The 24,620-nt window shown below is 37.6% G+C and overlaps 1 protein-coding gene across 1 annotated transcript in view; it reads left to right on the top strand.

The window, feature by feature from the left end:
* LOC136025509 (glutathione S-transferase C-terminal domain-containing protein homolog) overlaps positions 1-24,620 on the top strand; it is a 50,304-nt gene that overhangs the window by 11,457 nt on the left and 14,227 nt on the right. The window contains exon 3 of the mRNA XM_065701538.1: positions 14,238-14,386. Coding sequence (XP_065557610.1) covers positions 14,238-14,386 — 149 coding nt within the window. The remainder of the gene's footprint in view (positions 1-14,237; positions 14,387-24,620) is intronic.

The following is a 24,620-nucleotide window of genomic DNA, read 5'->3' as shown; positions in this document are numbered from 1 at the left end:
AATTAGTAGAGATCTTCTTCTTTCATTTATTGGTGATAGTCCACTCTCAGTAAGCAGAAACTTAGTTTTTGTTGGTTTCCTAAGACCAAATATAAGACGAATTATATCATTTTGCGTCGTTTCGATTTTTTGCATGTGGGTCTTAGCACAAGCACCATAAACTATGAGGCCATAATCAATATGGGGTCTTATATATGATTTATAAAATTGGAGTAGTGTTTTCTCATTACAGCCCCAAGGTGTGGCTAGTAGCCTTTTAATTATTCTTATTTTTCTATAGCACTTTTTTATTGTATTTGTGATGTGGAGGTGGAAGTTTAGTTTTTGGTCAAGTATGAGCCCTAGATAATTAATTTGATTATCCTCTGGGATAAGTATTCCATTTAATGTTAGCCTAGCATCATAATGATTTCGCTTATGGTGGAATTGGATAATTTTTGACTTTGTGGGTGTAGTAGGTAAAATGGACTTTTGGGAGAACTTTTCAAATTGGGAAAGTGCATTTTGCAACTTTGAATGCGCAATCTCGAAGGTATTGCCAGTTGCCCATAATACCAGATCGTCAGCGTACTGTAGATTGGTATGTGGGAGGTTCATGTCCCACAGAAAAAGTGAAAATAGGAGGCAGCTCAGGACTGCACCCTGTGGAAGGCCTTTGGTTATTGAAGTTTTGGGTGAAGAGGCTGAACCTACACAAACAATGAAACTTCGGTTTTCTATAAAGGATTTTATGAAGGATACAAGTTTGGGGGGTAGTCCAAGGTTTGTAAGTTTAACTAAGAGAATCTGGTGGTCAATATTATCATAAGCTCCTTCAAAATCTAGGAATGCAGCAGTTAAGACATTATTTTTTGATAGGGAGCCATTTATTGCATTTGTTAACACTATGAAAGCATCTGTTGATGAATAGTGTTTCCTGAAGCCAGTTTGAGTATGAGGTATCAGATTATTCTTCTCAACAAACCAAAGCAGCCGATGGTAAATCATTTTCTCCATTAATTTTCCCAGCTCTGGGGTAATCATTATGGGTCTATATGACTGAGGGTCATGTTTAGGTTTTTTTTTTTTTTAAATTGGTATGAGAGATGAACATTTCCAGTTATTAGGGAATGTGGATATAGCCCATGCATGGTTATAGCAATTTAGGAGCTCCCGTTTGTACAAAGGGGTAAGATTCTTTTTCCATATAGGGTGTATATTATCATAGCTACTTGTAGCATTGGCCTTGATATGCTGTATTGCATTATTCAATTCATGTATTGAGAAGGGATGGTTTATATATTCTGAACCTGGTCGGGGCTGATAAATAGGATTTGTCATGATTTGTGTGGTGATATTTTTGTTTTTTGATGTTAGTTTTTTTGAGAAAAGGGAGGCAAATAATTTTGTCTTATCAATGTCATTATCATAGTGGGAATTCTCATGTATTAGTTCATACATAGGAGGGTTGGAGGATGTTTTTTTTCCCACGGATTTTGCTTATAAGTCTATGTATTCTTGGCTCAGACGTTTCTCTGGAAAGATTATTTGCAAAATTATTCCAATAATTATATTTGGCATTAGTTATTGTTCTCTTGAGGTTAGCCTCTGCTTGTAATTTACTTAAATATGTGGCAGGGGATGGTTTTCTTAGGTATGCTCTCCTAGTTGCATTTTTTATTCTCCACATAATTTGACAATCTTTTGTCCACCATGCTTTAGGGGTGTGTTTAGGAATGGTTTTCCTAGGTGAAGTTCCGGGGATAGCTTGATTAGCTGCATTTGTTAATATTGATGTCATAGCTTCAGCACACGTGTCAGCAGTTACAACTGAGGTATGAGATTTCTTGGTTAAACTTAGGACTTCTTCATTAAGCTTATTTCTAAACATGGTCCAATTTGCTTTAGTGTTGAAATATTTAGGGATATGTGGGAGAATATTGGCTGGTTCATTTAAAGAGGATACTATTGCAAAATGGTCAGTGCATAGATTTTCAATTTTCTTAATATAAATTTTATTTAGTATATTTATTGAAACAATTTGTAGGTCAATAGTTGAAAATTTGCCACTTTTGGGGTTAAAATATGTATTTAGATTAGGAGGGGTAGCAATTGCTAAATCGGCATTATTTGAAATCAACCTTTCAATAAGCTTACCAGCTTTATTTGCTGGCTTATCCCCCCACAAGACTGTGGGCATTCAAATCCGCGCAGATGATTATGTTTTTTAGCATATTAGAATTAGTAATATAAGTGGAAAAATCCATGGCATCTGTAGTCTGGCCATTAGGGTTATAAAGACTTAATATGTATGTTTTTGCATTATTTATCCAGACATTGATACCAATAACATCAACATCATTTGAAAAATCTGGGAAATTAATACCGCAAAATTTAATATTATTATTTAAAATTATAGCTACGCCACCTCCTTTTCTCTGTGAAGACCTATCCTTTCTCAGGATAGTATATCCTGGAAACTTTGTTTGTTGGTTATTAGTCAAATGGGTTTCTTGAAGACAAGCAATATCAATGGAATTTTTATTCATAAAAGATAAAAGTTCATTTAACTTATTTTCTGAAAGTGATCTTACATTCCACTGAAGTATTGAAATGTGCTGCTTTGTTGTTTTAATTTTCATTTTGCTGTGTATCAATCTTTAGCTTTGCTAGGAGCAGAGCAAAATCTTTTTTTGCTTGGATATGCATGTGATTGGGTAGGTACAATTTTGCCAATTCGCTTATTATTTTTGCTTTTTGTGGTTGTTTTAGGTTCATTGACTGTACTGCATTAAAATTTAGTATAAATAGGCATATGTTAGGTGTTAATTCATTTGGATTTTCATCTGGCTTTTTGTTAATAATTTGATTAATACCCGTTAATACTTCTGATTCATTTCTACTTGGGAGAGGTGGCCATTCTGATCTTCTATCATTACTTGTAGAGGCTAGAAGGTTTGTCCAGGGTGAATCTCTCCTATAGGAATGTGAGCTTGGTTGCTTTGAGAAAGGAGTCTTATTGGGGGTGCTTGATACTTTTGGTAGAATGGTTGGTCTGTGGGTGAGAGGGTTGGGTGGTTTCATAAAGTTTTTGGTCAGGTGTGATTGAGCTGCATTTGCTTTCATTGCTGCAAAAGGGTAAGGTATGTTTTTTTCTGTTGCTATTTGGAGTGTTAGTGCTCGTTTTTTATATACAGGGCATAAAGTTTTATTAGTAGAATCGTGGGGACCATTGCAGTTGATACATTTTGGCTGATTGTTTTTACAATTTATCATTCCAGTGGGGTGGGAGTTTTTACAAGAATTGCATTCATGTAATGTTTCACTGCATGTGTTTTTTGTGTGTCCTAGTCTTAGACATTTTTGGCATTGGATAGGTTTTGGCTTGTAGGGCTTTTGGGGTTTCCTTTGTCCAAATAGGAATATCTGATCCAGCTCCTTTGTCCAAATAGGAATATCTGATCCAGATTATTATTTTCTTCTCTTAGTGTGAATAAGAAAGACTTGCTTAACTTTTGGCCATTGGCATCTGGTTTACCCAATTGGGTTACATCAGCTACTGGGATTGGGTTACCAGTTCTGTCAGAGAGTCCTTCTTTTAGATCCTGAATAGGAATTTCTGGAGGGATGTTATACACTACTATTTTAGTTGGGTTTTGGTTTGGGATCCAGAGAACAGATTTTATTGGTATGTTAAGAAGAGATTTTGAATTCAGCAGATTTTGAATATCTGCTGATTTAGAATCTTGAAGGGCTATTAGCAGAGATCCATCACGGTTAATGTTTAATGAAAACATTAATTTTAACATTTTAAAGATTGCAACCCTCAAGAGAGCTATCTTTTTTATCTCAAAGGGGGTATCTGGAGTGATTTTTAAGTAAATTCCAAGGTTATGTGAGGGGATTGTTGGATCATGGGAAGGGGTATTATATTTGATTGGTGAAATCTTTTTCCTTTTTTTTTTAGTTTCTTGATAGGACCTCTTGAAATTCATTTTCAGTCTCATACTGTATTGTGACATACGCCCCGACTTCCACCATTGTATTATTCAATGACCCCTCATGTGAGCTTTGAGAAAGTTGACTTGACCAGCCAAGGGGTTGAATGTTTTCAGTGGTACTTGGGGTAGGGTCCAAAGGGATTTTTTTGGGTGGTGTTCTATGCATTGCCTATTGGAATAAGCTTTAATACAATCAAAAAGAAGAAGAGAAAAATTGATATTATAAAACCAGACTGTCTGCCACTCTTTCAAAGGGAGGACTTCACCATCCAGAAAAAAACACTATAGTGTTGTCTAGAAGATGGTTTGGTATAAGATTGGTTCAACTGACTGCTGATAAATCTAGGTAAATATCACAAGAACTTTTATTATTAATTTCTTAAAGCGAATATTGCCCAGTGTTGATCTCTGATCTGGACTTCGCAGATGACGTTGTTCTTCTTGAAGAAGCGAAACTTCGACTGCAGCTGCTACTCGACGCCATAGACGAAAAGGCCGAGAAAATGGGACTTGCAGTAAATGTCAGTAAAACAAAGAGTATGGCCACATCTGACTCCCCACTCATATTAAAATGCAAAAATAAAACTATTGAGCAGGTCAAGGAATTTAAATATCTCGGGAGTTGGATCGAATACGATGGTGAAATAGCCAACGAAATCAAGAGGAAAATTGGACAAGCGACATCGGCTTCTAGCAAGTTGAAACCAGTCTGGCGCAGTAGTAAATACTCTATGCGCTTGAAGCTCCGCCTCCTGAATAGCAATGTGATGTCCATCCTCCTCTATGCTAGTGAATGCTGGAAACTAAACACCCAGCTAGAGAAACGTGTCCTAGCCTTTGAAAACATGTGCCTTAGGAGAATCCTGAACATATCGTGGCAGGAAAAGGTCACCAACATAGAAGTTCGCCGACGAACCGGTCAGCCATTAGTTACTGACCTTCTGAAACGTAGGAGATGGACATACCTTGGCCACGTCCTCCGTATGCCAGAGGATCGACTCCCGAATACAGTATATGATTGGCGTCCCGAGGGGAGGCGAAAAAGAGGTCGACCAAAACACATCTTACGACGACAGTACGACCGAGACCTGAGAAATGCGGAGTTGTCTCTTCAACCACAGTGGAAGGACGTCACGGCTGCAGCTCAGCTCCGAGATGTCTGGCGAGGTTTCGTGGACGCCCTATGAGCCACCCCTGGCTCTGGAGGATCTAAGGTCTAAGGTGACCACCATGCTTTAGGAGTGTGTTTAGGGATTGTTTTCCAGGGTGTTGTTTTGGGGGTAGCATGATTAGCTGTTTGTTAGTAAGGATGCCAAAACTTCAGCATGTGTGTCAGCTGTTATAGTTTAAATATATGATCTGTGTGTGAAACTTAAAATCTCATTATTAAGCTCATTCTTGAACATAATCCGATTAGCTTTAGTGCTAATATATTTGGGGGTATATGGCTGAATTTTAGCGGATTCAGTTATTGTACAAACTATGGCAAAGTGGTCTGTGCAATGGTTATAAGTTTTCTTTAAATGGATTTTATTAAAAATATTTATTTACACAATTTGTAGGTCTATTGTGGACAATTTACCACTTCTGGGCTCAAAATATGTATTTGAATTTGGAGGGAAAGCAATTGCTAATTCAGTATTATCTGAGATCAAACTTTTATAAACTTAACAGGTTTATTTGGTGGCTTGTCCCCCCACAGAAGGCTGTGGACATTAACATTTCCACAAATAATTGCATTTTTTAGCATATTAGAATTATTTAGATACCTGAAGAAATTCACAGCATTTATAGTTTGGCCATTGGGATTATAGAAGGTTATTATGCAACTTTTGGTGTTATTCAGCCATACGTTTATTCCAATTGTATCAACATCATTTAAAAAGCCAGGAAAATTAATTCGAGAATGTCGGAGAAATTAGTTCATTTAACTTATTTCTGAAAGTGATCTTACATTTCACTCAATTATTGAGATGTGCTGCTTTGTTGCTTTAGTTTCATTTGAGTGTGTGTCATTGTTTAGCTTTGCTAGGAGAAAAGCAATATATTTTCTAGCGCGTATTAAGCATGTGATAGGGTAGTTACATGTTTTCCAATTCATTTATGATTGTTGTTTTCTGTGGCTGTAGTAGGTTCATACACTGAACTGCATTAGAGTTTAATATGAAGGGGCATATATCGCTTGTTAGCTTGTTGGGCTGTTCATCAGAGTTGACATTAATTAGGAGATTAATTTCTGGTACTGCTTTTAATTTAGTACTACTTGAGAGGGGTGGCTAGGCAGACCTCTTCTCATTGGATGAGGAGGCTAGTTGGCACAACATTGGTGATTCTCTTTGGTAGGATTGTGAGCTAGGGTGTTTTGAAGAAAGGGTCTTGTTGGGGGTGCTAGTTGCTTTGGGGAGATTGGGTTGGGTGTTTTGTGAGTGTTAGTATTGGGTGGTTTCATAAAGGGTTTAGTTTGGAGTGATTGGGCTGCATTTGCTTTCAGAACTGCAAATGGATGAGGTATAGTTTTCTCTGCAGCTTTTTGGAGTGTTAGTGCTCGTTTTTGGTGCAGGGAATAATGTTTTATTGGATGAATAATGGGGACCTTTGCAGTTTATGCATGTTGGCTCATCATTTTTACTACTTGGCATTCCTTTGGGGTGGGAACTCTTACGTTTTCTGCAGGTTTGTAAGATTTCACTGCATTTCCTTATTGAGTGTCCCAGTTTTAGAGAGTTTTGGCATTGGATCAATTTTGGCTTGTTGGGTTTGTGTGGTTTAAATTTGTCCAAACAGGAATGCCTGGCCTGGGATATTGCTTTTTTTCTCCAAGTGTGAACAAGAAAGACTTGCTTGACTTTTAGCCATTAGCATCTGGTTTGCCCAGTTGGGTAACATATTCAACCGGGATTGGGTTGCCTGTTCTGTAAGAGAGCCCATTCTTCAGCTCCTGATTTGGTATTCCTGGAGGAATATCATACAAAACTATTTTAGTTGGGTAGTGGTTGGGGATCCAGAGAGCAGACTTTATTGGGATGTTAAGAAGGGTCTTTAAGTTAAGTAGTATCTCTTCTGATTTAAGATATTGGAGAACTATTAGCAAAGATCCATAACGGTTAATGTTTAATGAAAACATTGATTTTAATAGTTTGAAAATTGCAACCCTTATAGGCTTGTCTTATTTATCTCAAAGGGGTGTTTCAGGAGATATTTTTAGATATATTCCAAGGTTTGAGGAGGGCGGAGTTGGTGTCAGGGGAGAGGAGTTGTTTTTGATTGGGGAAATTCTTCCTTTTTTTGGGAGCTCCTTTAAAGGACCTCTTGAAAATCATTTTCCTTTTCATCATGGATAGTGACATATGCCCCAAGCTCCATCATTGTCTCATCCATTGAATTTGACCCATCATATGAGCTTTGAGAGAAACTTGACCAACCAGGATGGGGCGACTGTGAAACTTTTTCGGGAATATTTAGGGTAGGGTCCGGGGACCTTGGTGGGTGTTCTTAGCATTGCCTATTTGAACAAGCTTTGATGCCAACAAAAGGAAATTACAATACCAGACCGTCTGCACTCTTGTGAAGGGAGGTCTTCACCAACCACAAAAACCTGCCACAGTGTAGTCCAGAGAGTTGTTTGATGCACGATTGGTTGGGTTTCCCTCGGAAAACTCGAGATAAATTTACACAAGACATTTTTTATCAATTTCTTAAGATGTTGAGTTCTCTTGAGCTCAATCCTTCTTTCATTAGTCATTTTGAGTAATCTACTTCTTCTGAAAAACAGCAACTGTAGTCTAAAATATCGCCTTGTGACTTCAAAGACATGTTTGTTTCTTAGCAATGATGGGCTTTTTCAGTCAAGATTATTTAGCCCTCATTTGTTTTTTCCGTCTTGATACAATATGTAACACTATTAAAGGTTGCTGCAATTGATATGTCTTGTAGAAAACCCTTGGATTCCATGCACCTGATAATCCTGGTATATATTTTGAGCTCAACACTCTTATGGTGTGATCAGCCAGGTATTTAACCAAGCGTAATAGTATGTAGTGTTTGATGCACTTTAGTAATTTACTTTTGAAGGGTGTACTGTGTTTTGAGGCTATTTGAGTTTGCATGGATTCTATGATATATTTTGGGATGGTATTTGGTGGGATAGGAAGATAAATCTGGTTTGTTGTTGCAGAGGAGGTGTTGACCACATTTTCACTCTTAGGTTAATAATTGAGGAGTGCCTTAGTTGTCAAACATCTTTGGTCCTCAGTTTTATAGATTATGAGGAAGCGGTCAATTCTGTTTATAGAAGAGCTTTAGCAAAGGTCCTATCCTTGTATGGTATACCAGACAAATACAGTAAAGTGATTAGTGGTATGTACGAGAATAACACTGCTGTGGTTAAGGTAGGAAATGAGGCTAGTAGCTGGTTTTGTATTAAATTAGGAGTTAAGCAGGGTTATGTTCTGTCCCCCTTTATATGGCTCATTTTGATGGACTTTGTCTTAAGGAGCACAGGAAAGGCAATGGGAGACCATGGAATCAAATGGGGAGGTAAAACTCCTGGACTTGGATTATGCTGAGGATTTAAGCATCGTAGATGAAAGTGTGAACAAAATGAATGAACTATTGGAGGTTTTGCGAGTTGAGGGTGCTAGAATTGGTTTGAAAATGTTAAGCTGACTAAGTCGCTAAGGCTAGGAATAAGAGAAGATAAAAAGATGACGATGGGTAACGAAAAGATTGATCAGGTGGGCAGCTTCACATACCTTGGTAGAATTATTAGTAAAGATGGTGGAAGCAGTGAAGATGTTAAAAGTAGAATAGCCAAGGCTCATGTGTTTTTCACAGTTAAAAAAAAGTTTGGAAGAATAGGAAGATAAGCCTGCAAACCAAGAGTAGAATATTGGAATGTACAGTTATAACAGTGGTCAAATATGGCTCTGAAGCATGGGTGCTCCGAAAAGCGGATGAAGATTTCCAAATGCGGATGAAGATTTACCAGAAATCTTGGAAACTGGAAATCTTGGAAAACGCTTAGAGTGGAGAGATCGGGATGAAACGTGATGGGAAGAATAAGCACAATCTCTAAATATGTGATTGACATAACTGGACCGGATCCGCTCTCTTTGGGGGAGTAGGGGGGATTTCCAGTCCTTTGGCAAGCTCGGTGCTTCTGGACGTGCTAGGACGATGAAAATTGGTAGGCGTGTCAGGGACCTGCACAAATTGACTTTATAACAATCGCTTCCCCGATTCGACCATCTGGGGGGTAGAGGGGAGGAACAATTGAAGAAAAAAGGTATATTTAGAAGGACCTCGTGTCTTAGAGCTCTTATTTTAGATCCCGACCGTGTCACGGTGATATTGGGAGGAGTTGGAGGAGGCAACGGGAAAATCTTGGAAAATGCTTAGAGTAGAGAGATCGGGATGAAACTCGGTGGGAAGAATAATCAGAAGTTCTAGATACGTGATTGACATAACCAGACTGAATCTACTCTCTTTTTGGTGGGCGGCGGGGGGGGGGGTGTTAATAGAGAAAAATTTGAAAAATCGAGGTATTTTTAACTTACGAACGGGTGACCGGATCTTAATGAAATTTGATATTTAGAAGGGACTCATGTCTCAGAGCTCTGATTTTAAATCCCGATCAGACCTGGTTACATTGGGGGGAGTTGGAGGGGGAAACCGGAAAACTTAGAAAACGCTTAGAGTGGAGAGATCGGGATGAAACTTGGTGGATAGAATAAGCAAATGTCGTAGATACGTGATTGACGTAATCGGACTGTATCCACTCTCTTTGGGGGAGTTAGGGGGGTCCAGTGCTTTGGTGAGTTCGGTGCTTCTGGACGTGCTATGGCGATAAAAATTGGTAGGCATGTCAGTGACCTGTACAAATTGCCTTGATAAAATCTTTTTCCCTGATTTGACGATCAGGGGGGCTGAAGGAGAGGAAAAATTAGAAAAAATGATGTATTTTAATTTACGAGTGGGTGATCGGATCTTAATGAATTTTGATTTTTAGAATGACTTCGTGTCTCAGAGCTCTTATTTTAAATCCCGACCGACATTAAGCCTCTGATTTTCCTTTTAAATCAATCTGTTGATTCGTAGAATTTTGCTAGAGCTCCTGACATTTGAGATTTTGGCTCTTTTCTCATCCGACATCGTCACAAGTGCCATATGAGCTCTTAGCTCTTGTTCTTCAAGTGTGGTTGTTATGTCAAACAGTTCGTGGTAACGAGCTGTAGTAAGGAGCGACCCGGCTCAATATTAACCGAAACTGTAAAAAACGGAATTTCGATACCAATAGTTATATCAAAAGTATTGCATTTTAATGCTGATTGTCTTAGCCTGAGAAAATTTGCATTTTTTGGAAAATAGGGGAAACACCCCCTAAAAGTCGTAGAATCTTAACAAGAATCACACCATCAGATTCAGTGTATTAGAGAACCCCACTGTAGAAGTTTTAAGCTCCCATCTACAAAAATGTCTAATTTTGTATTTTTTGCCTGAAGACAGATCATGGATGCGTGTTTATTTGTTTTTTTTTTTTTGTTTGTTCTTTCCCCAAGGGTGATCGTATCGACCCAGTGGTGCTAGAATGTCGCAAGAGGGCTTATTATAAGGGGAGGATCGCCTTATTATAAGGGGAGGATATTACGTGGGAGGATCTTTCCATGGAGGAATTTATCATGAGAGAAGAGAATTTCCTTGAAGGGACACGGGATTTTTAGCATTATTAAAAAAAAAAAAAACCAATGAGAAAATAAGTAAAAAAAAGTTTTTTCAACTGGAAGGAAGGAGCACCATTAAAACTTAAAACGAACAGATAATATTGCGTATATAAGGGGGTTCATCTCCTCCATATACCTTGCTCTTTACGCTAAAGTATTTTTAATAATTTCAACTATTTATTCTGCTGCCTTTGCGATTCAGGCGTCATTCTTAAAGAATTGGGATTAAATTCAAGCTTTAGTGTAAAGAGCGAGGTATTGAAAAGGGGGCGAACCCTCTCATTTACGTAATAAAAATGTACAAATATAGAAGTTCGTTGCGTAAGTTAATTCCTAAGTTACATGTATTTATTACTAATAAAAACATTCGTAAAAAAATAACAAGTTCTAGTTGTGTTTTTAAGTAGCCAAAAATGGGAGAGCAACTAGGACACCTCCCCCCACCTCTATTTTTTTTTATATCAAAATCGTCTGATCAGAACTATGAGAAAGCCATTTAGCCAAAAAAATAATATACAAATTTCTTTTTGATTATTCATGTGTTGTGAGCCAAAATCAAAACATGCATTAATTCAAAAACGTTCAGAAATTAAATAAAAAAAAACAAGTTTTTGTTAACTGAAAGTAAGGAGCGATATTAAAACTTAAAACGAACAGAAATTATTCCCTATATGAAAGGGGTTGCCTCCTCAACGCCTCGCTCTTTGTGCTAAAGTTTTTTATTGTTTTAAAAAGTAGAACTCTGTCCAAGAGTCAAACTTTAGCGTAAAGAGCGAGGCGTTGAGGAGGAGACACTCCTTTCATATGCGGAATTATTTCTGTTCGTTTTAAGTTTTAATGTCGCTCCTTACTGGCAGTTAAAAAAACTTTTTTTTTTATTTAATCGAAATAGCGACGAAGACCACACTGCCTTTCCATATCAAACATTCACAGCTTAAAAACAGAAGGGAGATTTTCTCAAGGCAAATGAGTTCAGTTCAGTGAATATTTCCCCCCTATGTCCAAGGACCGTCTTCAGCACAGCACCAGAAAAGAAATATCTATAAATAAAAAAAACTTACATTAAAATGCGAAAATCAAAACTATAAATGTTTGAAAAAAACTTTTTAAACAGCCTTAGCATCCTTACCTCAATAAAGTTCAACCAGGACTTATGAATAAAACGATGTGACATGATAAATTCATTCAAACGAAACAGAATAAAATAATTAAGCACAAGTTTTCATAGATAATCTTGCTTTTTTGGCAGCTTGCCTCAAAGGCATTTTTGTAACTGGTACAATACTATTGTAAATCGGTTTAGTAAAATATTTTGTTAGATCATTTTTAATTAAATTTGAGTATAAAAAATTTAGTGAATACTCTCCCAAGTCCCTATTTAAAGAAACATTATTATTTATTTTGAGACTATTTTTGATTGATTCCCGAAGCATCTGTTTTATCCCCAAATCATTACTAATGAGAGAAGGCTTTTCAAAAAGTATTGCGTGGGTGGGGTTATTAAATATATGGCAAGCTGAAGCAGAATCAAAGGAGTTATTAGAACTATTAGAAATTAATGCCTTGTCTATGTATTTTATCAGAGGTAATCTTTTTGGTAACGGATACCCCATTCCTTTTGTCACTAATATAATTAACCGTAGACTAAAAAGACGTTCCCGTAAAATCAAAGATATTTCATAATTTGAGGCTCCTGATAAGCTCTCAAATATATTCTAGCTTCCGTACATCCCAAAAATCACAACAAAATTAAAGAATGTTTGCACAAAAAATAACATGTATGTAGTTTTTACTAATAATTTTAAAATCACAAATTTATTTCTCGACATACATATTTGCCAGTAGCCCGGATAAAGGTTGCTCCAATAGGTAAATCATTTATTTGCTGATAAGACGAATCACGAAACTGAAAATTCATAGAAAACTTGTTACAAATTTTGAGTACAGTCGTTTCGTTCAAACTTCACAGTCAATTCCTGTCGCTGAAACCTCGATTAAGTGATAATTTTCATCTATTTTGACAATGACAAACCTACTAAAACTGTCAAAACTACTAATTTCAAAATCATTTTATTTATCAGTCCTGGTTGAACTTCGTTGAAGTAAGGATGCTAGGGCTGTTTTCATTAATTTTTTAAAACATTTCAGATTTAGTTTTCACATTTTAATGTAAGTTTCTTTTTTATATTTTTTTTTTCGGTGTTGCGCTGTAGACGGTCCTTAGACATAGGGCCAAAATATTCACTGAATTGAATTCCACTGTCTTGAGAGAATTTCCCTGTTGTTTCTAAGTTGTGTTTGTTGTTGTATCTTTCACAACTGCAAGAATTCCCCATGATTTTTGTTAAGAGTAGGCTTTCACTGGAAGCAACTACTGATCTTAAAGCTAGGATTGCCAGCAACTGGGCTGAAAACCAGAGCATCAGCACGATTTTTTTTTATTCGAATAAGGTCAACATAAATCCACCTACTTCTAAATCTGACTTGATAGGAATATCCCTGGTAGTGTGTATAAACTTTTCCACCAATCCACTTGACTAAGGAAACATCAAAGACAAGCTCTTGTGGGATATTTACCTGTCTTTTAGAATTTTCTTTTTAAGTTTTGCTGGTCCTAACTATGGATTATTTTAGGATACACAGGTATAAGGAATTCCATATCATTCAGATTACTTATTATTTTAAGACACTATTGTGCGTAAATTATGGTTGATCTTATCTCAAAGAACTGGCTGTAATAGTCTAAAATAGTAAGCTGAAATGGCCGTTCTCGTGCAATAGACTCTACCCAATATTTTCCTAAGGCAAAAAAGCTAAAACCAGGGATGTCATGAGATGTCAAAAGCTTTCTTGAGAGGAGGTTTTAAATTGAGGTCAGGCATGCATACTTCTAACATAATTTTCTGTATCTTTTCTTATGTTTGGCCACACCACAGCTAAGTAATCTTATTGCTTTGTCTTCCGCAATCCCAAGTATGATTTATAGAAACATTTGATATGCCTGTTTTGGAGATCACCACAATGAACAGACAATTGACTCTTTGATTTGCATCAAATATGCTGTGTAATTCGGTGAGGTCAGCCATTTGGATCTCAGAACGTGTCATTTCTTGAAAGTTGTTGAGCTTGACAGGGAATATTGAAAGACGTATTATTACAAATTATACATATTTTATCACCTTCATACGTGTTTGCAGTTTATCTTGGGGAGTTATGCACAGGCCTGAAGTTTATCATGTCTGAAACTTGGGCAATGCTCCCATTCCAAGTTTGTGTCTGTAGATTTCTTTAAAGAAAACTATTTGATTACCAAACTTTTTGTGGTCACGATTTGTTTTCCCTGCACCTTAAAAAAAGAAACATTATTTTCAGCATATACCATTTTGGAGATAATGTTGAAATCAGGTATGGCCCCAGAAGTTCAAAACAGAAAGTATAGTCAAATTTTGCTTTGCAGTACAGTTGAGAATGGTCTATATTAACTTGCTTTGTATGCTTAGGATTTTCCAGGTTCTATTTTTCACTTTCTATTTTCCAGGTTCTCTGTTGTCATTCTTGGTGTCGAAACTTACTTCGCTTCTCGTGAAGGGTTTGGTTTGATTAACATCCATTCAAACACATCAAGTTCAGATGTTTGCTGGGACCATAGCAGTTATGATGTAATTGTTGAATGCCATCCTTGTCAAGGTGGGTTGCATATTTTTCTTATAATCTGCATTTTGAAGAAAATTGTATCATTTGATTAAGTTGATCTCTTGGAAGCTGAGAATATCATCGTGTCTTGGGCTTCTACAATGGATTATCAGAGGAAATTTTCTAGTGTTCCCTTAGCAAAAAGGGCCTCGTGTCTTCAGTGTTAACTATCTTTTGATTTTCATAGTCACTTTGTATTAAAAGGATGGTTGTAGGAACTGCAGTGGTCTCATTTGATCGAGAATTGAATGCTCTAGTGCCGATTTTAATGGTTGATTGTGATTGGAGGGTGAGCAACCCCTGTCTTGCGCCCTTTTTTGCTTCCACAGTCCCCGTAATTCCTCAAGACATCAAGTAAAATTTTGGGGTGGTCTTTTTGTCAGGAGTAGTTGTAAGGTCTGATAAATATATTCCAGGGAATGGCATGACATCCACGGTGTCTGTAAGTAATGAGATAATGGCTGTAAATAGTGCAAGTTGCAAACAGGATTTGCAGTAGAAAAGGGGGGGTCTTTTTGATCTTGTTTGTGTCATTGGCTTGAAACTTTCAGGGATCGTCCTCTGGGCTAAGAAGATGACACATTTTATTGGGGGGAGGGCTTTATTAGGGGGCCCGGAAATGAAGAAAACCTTTTCTGTGATCAGTTTGAAACTTACAGCTTTAAGTCCTTGAGCCAAGAGGAACCTAATCTACAAAAAAAGTTGCTATTTTTGTTTTCAGCGATTGGCCTGAAACATATATCCTTTATTCTTTGGGCTAAGGAAACCCAAACGTAGATGAAAAAATAGAAAAAAATATCCGTTCTTCCCGAAACGTGGCTCAGCAGAGATCCCAAAAAACTTTTTTTTTGAAGTTTTGGAATTTAAAAAGTGTAAGTGCAACTCTAAAAGTGTAATCTGAACGAAAATCTGATTTTTCACTTTAAATGTGGCCCAAAAATGGTTGAAAAACATTTTCTTCCAACTGGTTTGAAATTTTTCGTAATCATTGCCTGGGATAGGGGGGCCAAACCTTATATTGGGAGGGAGAAGAGTGTTAGGGGGCCCGGTAATGGGTAAAAAAGGTTTTTCTCCCTGATCGGTTTGAAACTTACAGCCATGAGTCTGTGGGCCAACCTAATGTAAAAAAAAACTTAGGGACACAGTCCCCCAAGAATGGGTAAAAAAATTTTTATCTCTGATCAACACAAAACCTGTTTTCTTAAGTGCTTGGTTTAGAGGACCCGAATACACAAGCGAAAAAAAATTGAAAAAAATCATTTGTATGTCTGAAAACGGTGCCCTAAAAAGTCCAGTAAACTTTTCTGCTAAACGGCTTGGAACTTAAAACCGTAAGTACCTCATGAATTAGATCCTGATTCTCAATGAAGTTTTTTAGTTCGAAGGATAGGGCTCTCTGAAAATCTGGGCCCCAAAAAGGGCTAATTATCGTCTTTATTTGTTTGAAATTTTCGAAGATCAAATTTTGGGCTAAGAGGATTATATATTTTTCTTTGGATGGGTGGGTGCTATGGGGCCTAGACAATGGGCCAAAGACGAGTTCTCCTTTCGAGAGGAACCTAATATAAACCCTTAAAAACGGGACCCGAAAAAGACACTAAACTTATTTTAAGACCGTGTCCTATGAATACCAAATTTACAAAAAGAAAGAAAAGTATTCTTTCCCCCGAGTAGTGCTCAAAAACTTTTCTAACAGCTTGAAACTGACACCTGCAAGTTTTTGGATCAAGGGGGCCCTAAAGCGCAAAAAATATTTACCTTTGGGACTCGGCCCCCCTGAAAATGGGGCATAAAACTTGTTCTTTTGATTGGCTCGAATTTTATTTCTGAAGTTTCTAGAGCCAAGGGATCGTTTTAAAAAGTAGAGTTTTGAGAAAGAGTCCTTTAGCGTAAAGAGAGGGGTGTTGAAGAGGGAACATCCACTTTCATATATGAAACAATTCCTGTTCGTTTTAAGTTTTAATGTCGCTCCTTACTTTCAGTTAAAAAAACTTGTTTTTTTTTCTTTAATTTCTGAACGTTTCAGAATTAATTCAGGTTTTGATTTTGGCTCATCGTACATGAATAATTAAAACGAAATTAAAAAATTAATTTAATTTTTCTGGGTTAAATGGCTTTCTCAAAATTTTGATCGGACGGTTTTGAGAAAAAAGTTGTGGAGGAGGGGCCTAGTTGCCCTCCAATTTTTGGTTACTTAAAAGGGGCACCAGAGCTTTTAATTTCCGTTAGAATGAGCCGTCTTGTGACATTCTAGGGCCACCGGGTCGACACGATTACCCCTGGAGAAAAAAAACAATAAACACGCATCCGTGATCTTTCTTCTGGCAAAAAATACAAAATTCCACATATTTGCAGATAGGTGCTTGAATTATGTTTTTTTAGAATTTCGGTTACTGTTCAGCCGGGTCGCTTCTTACTTACAGTTCGTTGCCACGAACTGTTTGATAAGGTTTCTTGCTGTGGCATACAGATAGTGATATCAAAAGTGAAGAAAATATTGACATCCAGACAGTGGGGCAACAAGAGAAGTAAGACTCAACTAAACAATGAATCATCATTTTAGAATCGACTAAGGAAAATTGTGTTCGAGCTTCCTTGATATTTTCATTTTGAATTGACTAATATGCTGCTTGAAGGAGATATTTTCATCAAGAAGAATACCCAAGAACCGAATATAATGATCACTAGGTCTACTGAGTGAGCCCCTTGAAAGATAAGTTTCGAAAAATTGGGGCAATTGATGCCAGGCATTTACCATCGACCAACAGAATGACTCTCAATAAAATTGGTGCAAATTGATGCGGAGCTCAGGCTCTGTTTTGACAATAGTGCCTATATCTGTAGATGTAAGATCATCAACATAAAGTAAGAACAGAACTGGCCTTCGAACTGAGCCTTGTGAGAACCCAATCTCAAACTGATACTGCGAGCGAAAAGAGGATCTACAAGTAACCCTTTCAAACAAATAAGAATCAAACCAAGCCTTAGCATTCCCTCTTATACCCGAATGAGATAATTCAAAGAATTAAATTTGGTGGGTCATGGAATCAAAAGCTTTTCGGACGTTCAAAAATATAGCGATATGAATCACACCAGAATTAAGTGGCAAATGTAGAAAAGTTGAAAGAGTAACATACTCATCTGAGGGGTTTGCTTGAAAGCCAACTGAAATTATGAAAAAAATCCTTTGCTTCTAAAAAGGAAAGTAGATAGGAAAGCCTGACCTTTTCAAAAATCTTGCTAAATACAGAGAATAAAGATATCGACTGAAAGTTAGCTGGATCACTCTGAGGCCCATCTTTACGTAAAACAATCACTCGAGCTCGCTTAAGCAAACTGGGAAAAGTTCATTTTCGAAAAATAAGTTTACAAGTCTGTCAAAGGAGAGTGAACTGAAGGATGATTTCACTGCCTTAGTGGTATACAATTACGACCAGTAGATGCTGAACCATTAGGCGATTTACGGATCTACTTATTTCAGCCTCAGAAACTGGCCCCAGGGCCATATATTTCAAGCAAGTAGGATCGAGATACAGTTTGAAATCAGGTTTAGAAAGAAGGGAGCTTACTAAAAAAACAATTGTTTTTCCAACGTTTGAAAATAAGAGGTAAATGTCTCTTGAACATTAGGTTCACACCGAATAAACGGACGATCAACCAAGAACTTGGAGGGATACAAGAAGGTAGAACTTGCCAAGTTTTCTGAATTTTCTTTTTGCGAATCAAAAATTCCTGAAAATAATAAATGCGTTTAGCTTTCTGGATCAAAGAATTATAAATATTTCTATAGTCTCTTGAACGTTGAAGACGATTAGCAGCTGGACTTGACGGTACCTTTGTTGAATTACAGGATTTCCGAAGGTTATTTTTTCTTTTCCAGCCTCAGAGAAGGTCTGGGCTCACCAATGGAATCAAGGGAATAAATCTTTCAGATTTAAAACGACAATTAGATATAGTACATACATTGACAATATCCATCTCTGGAAAAAATCCATGAATGTATAAATCTCTGTCAAATAGCTCCCATGGTTGTGACCGGCGTTTACCCCCTGGAAAAGACCCCCTCCCTCTGCGAAGAATACCCCCCTCGAGGAAAATACCCCTCGCAGAAATCCCTTCCTCAGAAAATATCCCCACGTGGCTGGTTGGTTTCCAATCACTTTCGACTTATAAAAAAAGGTATTGAACTCTCAATTTCTGATCTAATAAGCACCCTCTGATTTTTCTGCAACCATGAGGCGGAGATATGGATGAGGAAGGGGCAGTCACCCTCCTATACGGAATAAATTCTACTCATTTTGGGTTTAATGTTTCTTTTTTCTTTCATAATAACAGCGTAGACCAGAAATATTGCCAGAAACCATAAAAGAGTATATATCAATTTTAAATTTGTGATGCGTTTTTTAAGTTTCTTTTGATCTGACCTAAGAATTGCCAACTCATTTTGACAATATTTGAAAGCAAACGAGCCCAAAGTATATGTCTTCTTGCCCACCATCTTCTTAGCAATGAATACAGAAAAGATAGGAAGATAGTTTGATACATCATTTTGAAACTTCTAATTATTATAAATTCTTATGTCTCCAGAAGCTCATAAAAGATCTTAAGAAATGAAGGGATCTTTCCACTTGCAGATCGGTAGGCATTACCGATAACAAGGTCCTTCCCTTGGGATTTAATCTAAATAAGTAGGGATTCAAAGATCCCCTCCTGATTCCTTGACAGATCACTTCTGACAATGTGCAGAAGGTCATTGGATATATAAAAAGTGAGACTTCTTCTTGCCATCCTCCAGCAATTAGTCGTTCTATTCTATATCTGGTTATGTACTGCAGTATTTCATTACCATGATCCAGAAAGGTTTCGCATACCCCAATAACGTCAAGCAGTCCATCACCAACTTAATACCCTAAGCCGTTCCTTGGATGTGGTTTACTTCACTCAAAGATTAACCTGAAAACCATTAGCCTTTGTAATAGTTGGCCTTTGTAACGTTGCAGAAGTGTTGCTACTACTATTAGTAGTAGGATCTAGTGTAGCTACTACTCGAATAGTAGCTACTACTCGAATAGTAGCTACTACTATTCAGTCTTCATCTAGCATCCAACGTGTGAGGATCTAGTGTTGTTAACTGTTGAGCCAAGTTTTTTCAGCCGGACCATTAACCTCTTAAAAAACAATGGTCAGACAAAGACTAGTTTGTCCCGAATGTAGGCTTAGAGTCTTTTCAAACTCTGTGAAGTGTGGAGGGTGCAATTGCTCGTTTCACGAAGGAGCGGGAAAATGTGCCAGAATTGATACAGCTAGTTGGAGTGAGAGCTGGTGTTGTCCTGACTGCTCCTCTAAGAAAATGCCAATCAATAAGGTAAATTCTTTAAATTCACCTGTTTTACCTTCACCTCGCACCCCTCGTTCTCCAAATTCAAGAGCTAAGATGCTTAATATCTTAAAAGAGCTCAAATCGCCGGTGCTCCCCCCTTCGCAGAAGTCGACTCTAGCCTCTCCCTATTTACAACATGAAGTGACGTCCCCCCTCTTGAAGTTTCTTGTCAGACTGAGTGCCAGACCTTTTCTTCCGTCGACCCATCCTATACTCTGAACACCACCATTGGAAAATTACGCACCTGCTCACGTGAGATATCAGTTCAGACCGAACCTTACTCATATGTTACCAGAGAAAATTTAACGTATCCAAATCCCTGTGTTAAAGATTTTGCTTGCCAGACAAATCTTGATATTCTTAAACCATTAAAAGACAGACTAGAAGAGTTATTAAGCTACATTTCGACCGTAATTTCTGAACCCCTATCTGTAACTCAAAACAGTGATATAACAAAGAATAATGAAGTCAATCAAGTGAAATTAAAAAATTCAGAAAATGCTATATTTCCCTTCGTAAATTCATTTGAGAGGTCAAGGGCGTTTGAACCAGTGACAAACCAGGTGATTAGCAATGACATTGACCGGAACGGTCAAGTTAATAATGTTGAAATGAAATCAATTATTCATGAACGTAATCCTACTGACAAATCTTCTATTAGTATGGTGGAGGATCATGCTCCCGAATACAGGAATAACTTAACGGCTTCCGGTTGTATGCTGAATTTGAAAGAGGATATTGACACCTTTGTTTTAATGACTAGTAAGGTTACTAAGAAATTCGATGCAGATATTGAAATTGTTTATGAAAAACTTGTGGCATATGAAAGTGAAGGAAACGGAAGAATTAGCTGGAAAAAAAATGGTGATCAGCGTGTAATTGAAAATAAAGAAAAAACGAAATCAGTTTGCAAGGATTTTTTACGTGCAAAATGTAACCACGGAAAAAGATGTAATCGGCTCCATATTTGCAAACATTTTCTGACGGGCTCTTGCAATAAAAGTTCGTGCTCGTTTGACCATGTTTCAATTTGTTCTGTTTTTATGTCGGGTCGTTGTTTCGGTTGTGACAAGTATCATGTTTTTATAAGTATTGTTAACCAAAGTCGTTTAGTAGGTTATTCTCTAAGCCACAAGCTATACCTTCGCATGTGTACGATGTTAGTTCTAAGAATTTGACAAAAAACGGAGATGGATTTCGGAGGGACGCCCCGCCCTTTTTAGGCCAGCGTCGAAAGCACTCACGGCCCCATCCTTCCCTTGGTCAGGTTCCTGTCGACATCCATTCTTATCCCCCTGCATTTTCAGCTCAACAATTAATAAACTCTTCCCAATTACATACTCCCCCGCCTTACCTCTTGTTATCTCCTCCTCCTCTCCGTATACAGAAGTCCTATTTCCTTCCCTCTTACAGTATGCTGCCCCATACCCTCCCTACTCCGCTGCAAACCAGCAATTTCTTGACGGACATGAATCACTATTCCCACCCAGCCCCCCTTTCCCAGCACCTTACGAAACCCCAGCAAGTTCGTTTTATCCCTCGTGCCTACCCTATAAACGTGACTCAGGTCTGACACTTTTTGAGTCCAATATTTGTCATATAATAAGTCCTCGTGCTTCGTCCATATCCTTGCCCGTCCCCCACATCCAAATCCCCAAAGCAAATCCTTCTCTTACCCCTCTTCTCCAAAGCATAATAAAATTAAATTAAAACCCTACCCCCCAGGAAATTCTCAGACCCATCAAGTTTCCCTGTCGCGATTCCCCAATCGGTTTGTTTTTCCTAAACTTTAAGTTACTAATGCTGAAAGTCTTAATTTTGAAAAGCTTACTGAACTCAAGGTGGTTTCAGAATCACATTTGATAGATATTATAGCTATTACTGATGTTCAATCCCATGAGCCAGGGTCCCTACACCTGACAAATTATTCAGAGTTTATTAAACTCCGTCCTTCAGACCACCCACTCGGGAAAAAAGGTGGCGGAGTTCTGTTTTTTACTAAGAGTCACCTTTACCCAAAGGTTATTCAAGTCCCTAACTTATCCGAGTATGATGAAATCCTCTGGCTAAGTGTTAGACCAAAAGTACTCCCTCGTCCATTTAGTATTATTGCAATAGCTGTTTTCTATTACTCCCCAAATCAAAATATCGAGTCAAAACGTAATTTTATCCAGCAATTACAGGCAAGTGCTGAGTTTGTTATTTCTAAGTACCCCAATGCTGGCCTTTTTTTAGTTGGCGATGCCAACGACCTTAAAATGGATTCCTTTTGTGCTTCACTTAAAGTAAAGCAAATTGTTAAAACACCGACGACTCGGGGAAATACCTCTCTTGATGTTATTTTAACTAATATGTATAATTTTTACAGCCCTCCCTCAACTTTGCCCCCATTAGGTGGGAGTTATCATCTTTCCATTCTTTTGTCCCCCGCTTCAACTTTTAAGCATACTTTCTCAAAGACTACCGCCCTCTTCAAAATTCTGGTCTTCTTTCTTTTGGTATGTGGCTGAGTACTGAAGATTGGTCCGACATTTATAGTTTACAAAACCTTGATGAGGAAACAGCCACGTTTCATATAAAGCTAATTGATAAATATCAAATTTGTTTCCCAGAAAAAAGGTTTAAAAGGTGCTCAAGTGACAAACCCTTTATTAATCAAACAATAAAAACCAAATTGAAGCTGTTTAAGAATGGTAAACTCGATCAAGCCAATATATTAAGAAAATCAATTAAAAGAGAAATTCGTAAATTGGCACGATCATACTACAAAAATAAGATCGAAGAATTGTTCACTAATAAGACAAAAAACTGGTATTCCGAGGTTAAAAAGCTATGTGGCAGGAATCTTGACCAGCTTAATTTCAATTTACCAGAGCCCCCTGATGTTACTGCCAATAGTCTAAATAAATTTCTTGCTTCTATTGTCCAGAGCCTTCCAGCATTGCCAATCCAATTATCAACAGGAGCCCCATCCCCCTTTTTCCCGACTGTTTCCCCGTCTGAGATTGAAAGAAGAATTGATAAACTAAGAAAGACAAGTGCTTGTCCTTTGGATATCCCATTTCCTCTTATTAGAGCCTTCGGTGACTTACTGTCTAAGCCCTTGTCTGTCCTGTTAACGAAATTACTAAGTCTGGGCAAATTCCAAGAATTTGGAAACAGGATTTCATTACCCCTTTGAAAAAGAAAAACGCCTTCTCACTCCTTAAGGTTGTACACGTCTTTCGTCCGTCTGCATCTTGAATATGCTTGTCCAGTTTGTCACCCTGGCATCTCCCGTGAAGAATCAGACAAAATTGAGTCAATCCAAAAAAGAGCCTTGCGAATAATTTTCAAAGAAGGCAAGGTGCCTTACTCTCTGCTCCTGAAAAAGCTAGTTTGGAAACCCTTGAGCAAAGGAGGTCGTCCTTGTGCCTCCGTTTTTCAAAAAATGCAATAACGAACCCTCGGATGGCAAGTATTTTCCCCAAACGTCACTCACCATCCAGATTACGACAGCCTCGAGCTGTTTCTGAGCCTATCCCAGTTTTGCCCCCCATTCGCTGCGTTACTTCCAGATATGAAAAAACCTTTGTCCCCTTCATCACAGAAAAAATAAATAAAATAGTCAACTAGTTTCTACTCCCCCCTTTTTTTTATGTTAGGTGCTTTAGGTCGTTACACTAATTTGCTTGCCCCCCCCCCCGCTGTTTTGGTTTAGTTTCCCTTTTAATTCATATGTGTTTTTCGTGTGTTTTATGCTTCGTTCTTTTTTTTTGTGAGTTTTTGGACTTTTTTTTAGTGTCCCTTTTAATTTGTAGATATATATGTTTATTTCTTGTTCTTTTCTGTATTATTAGACTTTTTTGTCCCCTTCCCTTTTTTTCTGACTTATATATTTTTTTTACTCATAATTTGATTATTCATTATTATTAGTGTTTTTTGCTTTGTTTGTTTTATTAGTCGACTCCGAAGTCCGAATTCGGCCCTTTGAGGGCTTGTGATAGTGATTTTTTTGAAATAAATATCTTATCTTATCTAGTATGCACCAAGCGCCATTCCATTAGTTCAACATCACCTTCAACATTCTCTGAAAATTTCAACTTAATAGGCTACTCTAAGCCATTCCTGAGATACCCTTGATACACCTTTCTGGTAGTCTGCATTCGCGTAGTGTGATTTGATTTACTTCAACATCATCCTTAGTATTTCCGATTTGATTCAGTTAAACATCTTCCTCAATAATCTCTCAAAGTTTAACCTGAATACCATTAGCCTTTGTAATAGTAGCACTAGTAGCTGCTGCAGAAGTGTTACTACTACTAGTAGTAGTATGCGTCAAGTGCTTTTTCATTAGTTCAACATCACCTTCAACATTCTCTGAAAATTTCAACTGAATAGGCTACTCTAAGCCATTCTTGAGATACCCCTGATACACCTTTCTGATAGCCCGCATGCGCGTAGTGTGATTTGGTTTACTTCAACATCACCCTCAATATTTCCTGAAAATTTCACCGTTATATAATTAGGCTTAGTACCAGTTAGTACCAGTAGTAGTAATAGTATGCCTATAGTGCCTTTTGGTTAGTTAAATGTGCACCGAAAGTTTAATTCTAATGCTCTAAGCTGTTCCTGGGACATTGCTGATACGCCCTTTTGGTTACCTTCGCCCACATAGTGTGTTTCGATTTAGCTTAATATCTCCCTCAATATTCCCTGAAAGTTTCACCTTAATGCTCTCAACCTTAGTGGCAGTAGTATTAGTAGTGGTAAAAGTAGCACTAGGAGAAGTAGTATTGGTATGCACATAGTGCCCTTTGGTTACTTCAACATCCCTGTTAACATACTCTGAAAGTGCCAACTTAACAC

The sequence above is a fragment of the Artemia franciscana genome, chromosome 3 (assembly GCF_032884065.1).
Source record: "Artemia franciscana chromosome 3, ASM3288406v1, whole genome shotgun sequence".
NCBI lineage: Eukaryota > Metazoa > Arthropoda > Branchiopoda > Anostraca > Artemiidae > Artemia > Artemia franciscana.
Note: the sequence above shows the minus strand (reverse complement) of the source record. Positions and strands in the feature narration are given on the sequence as shown.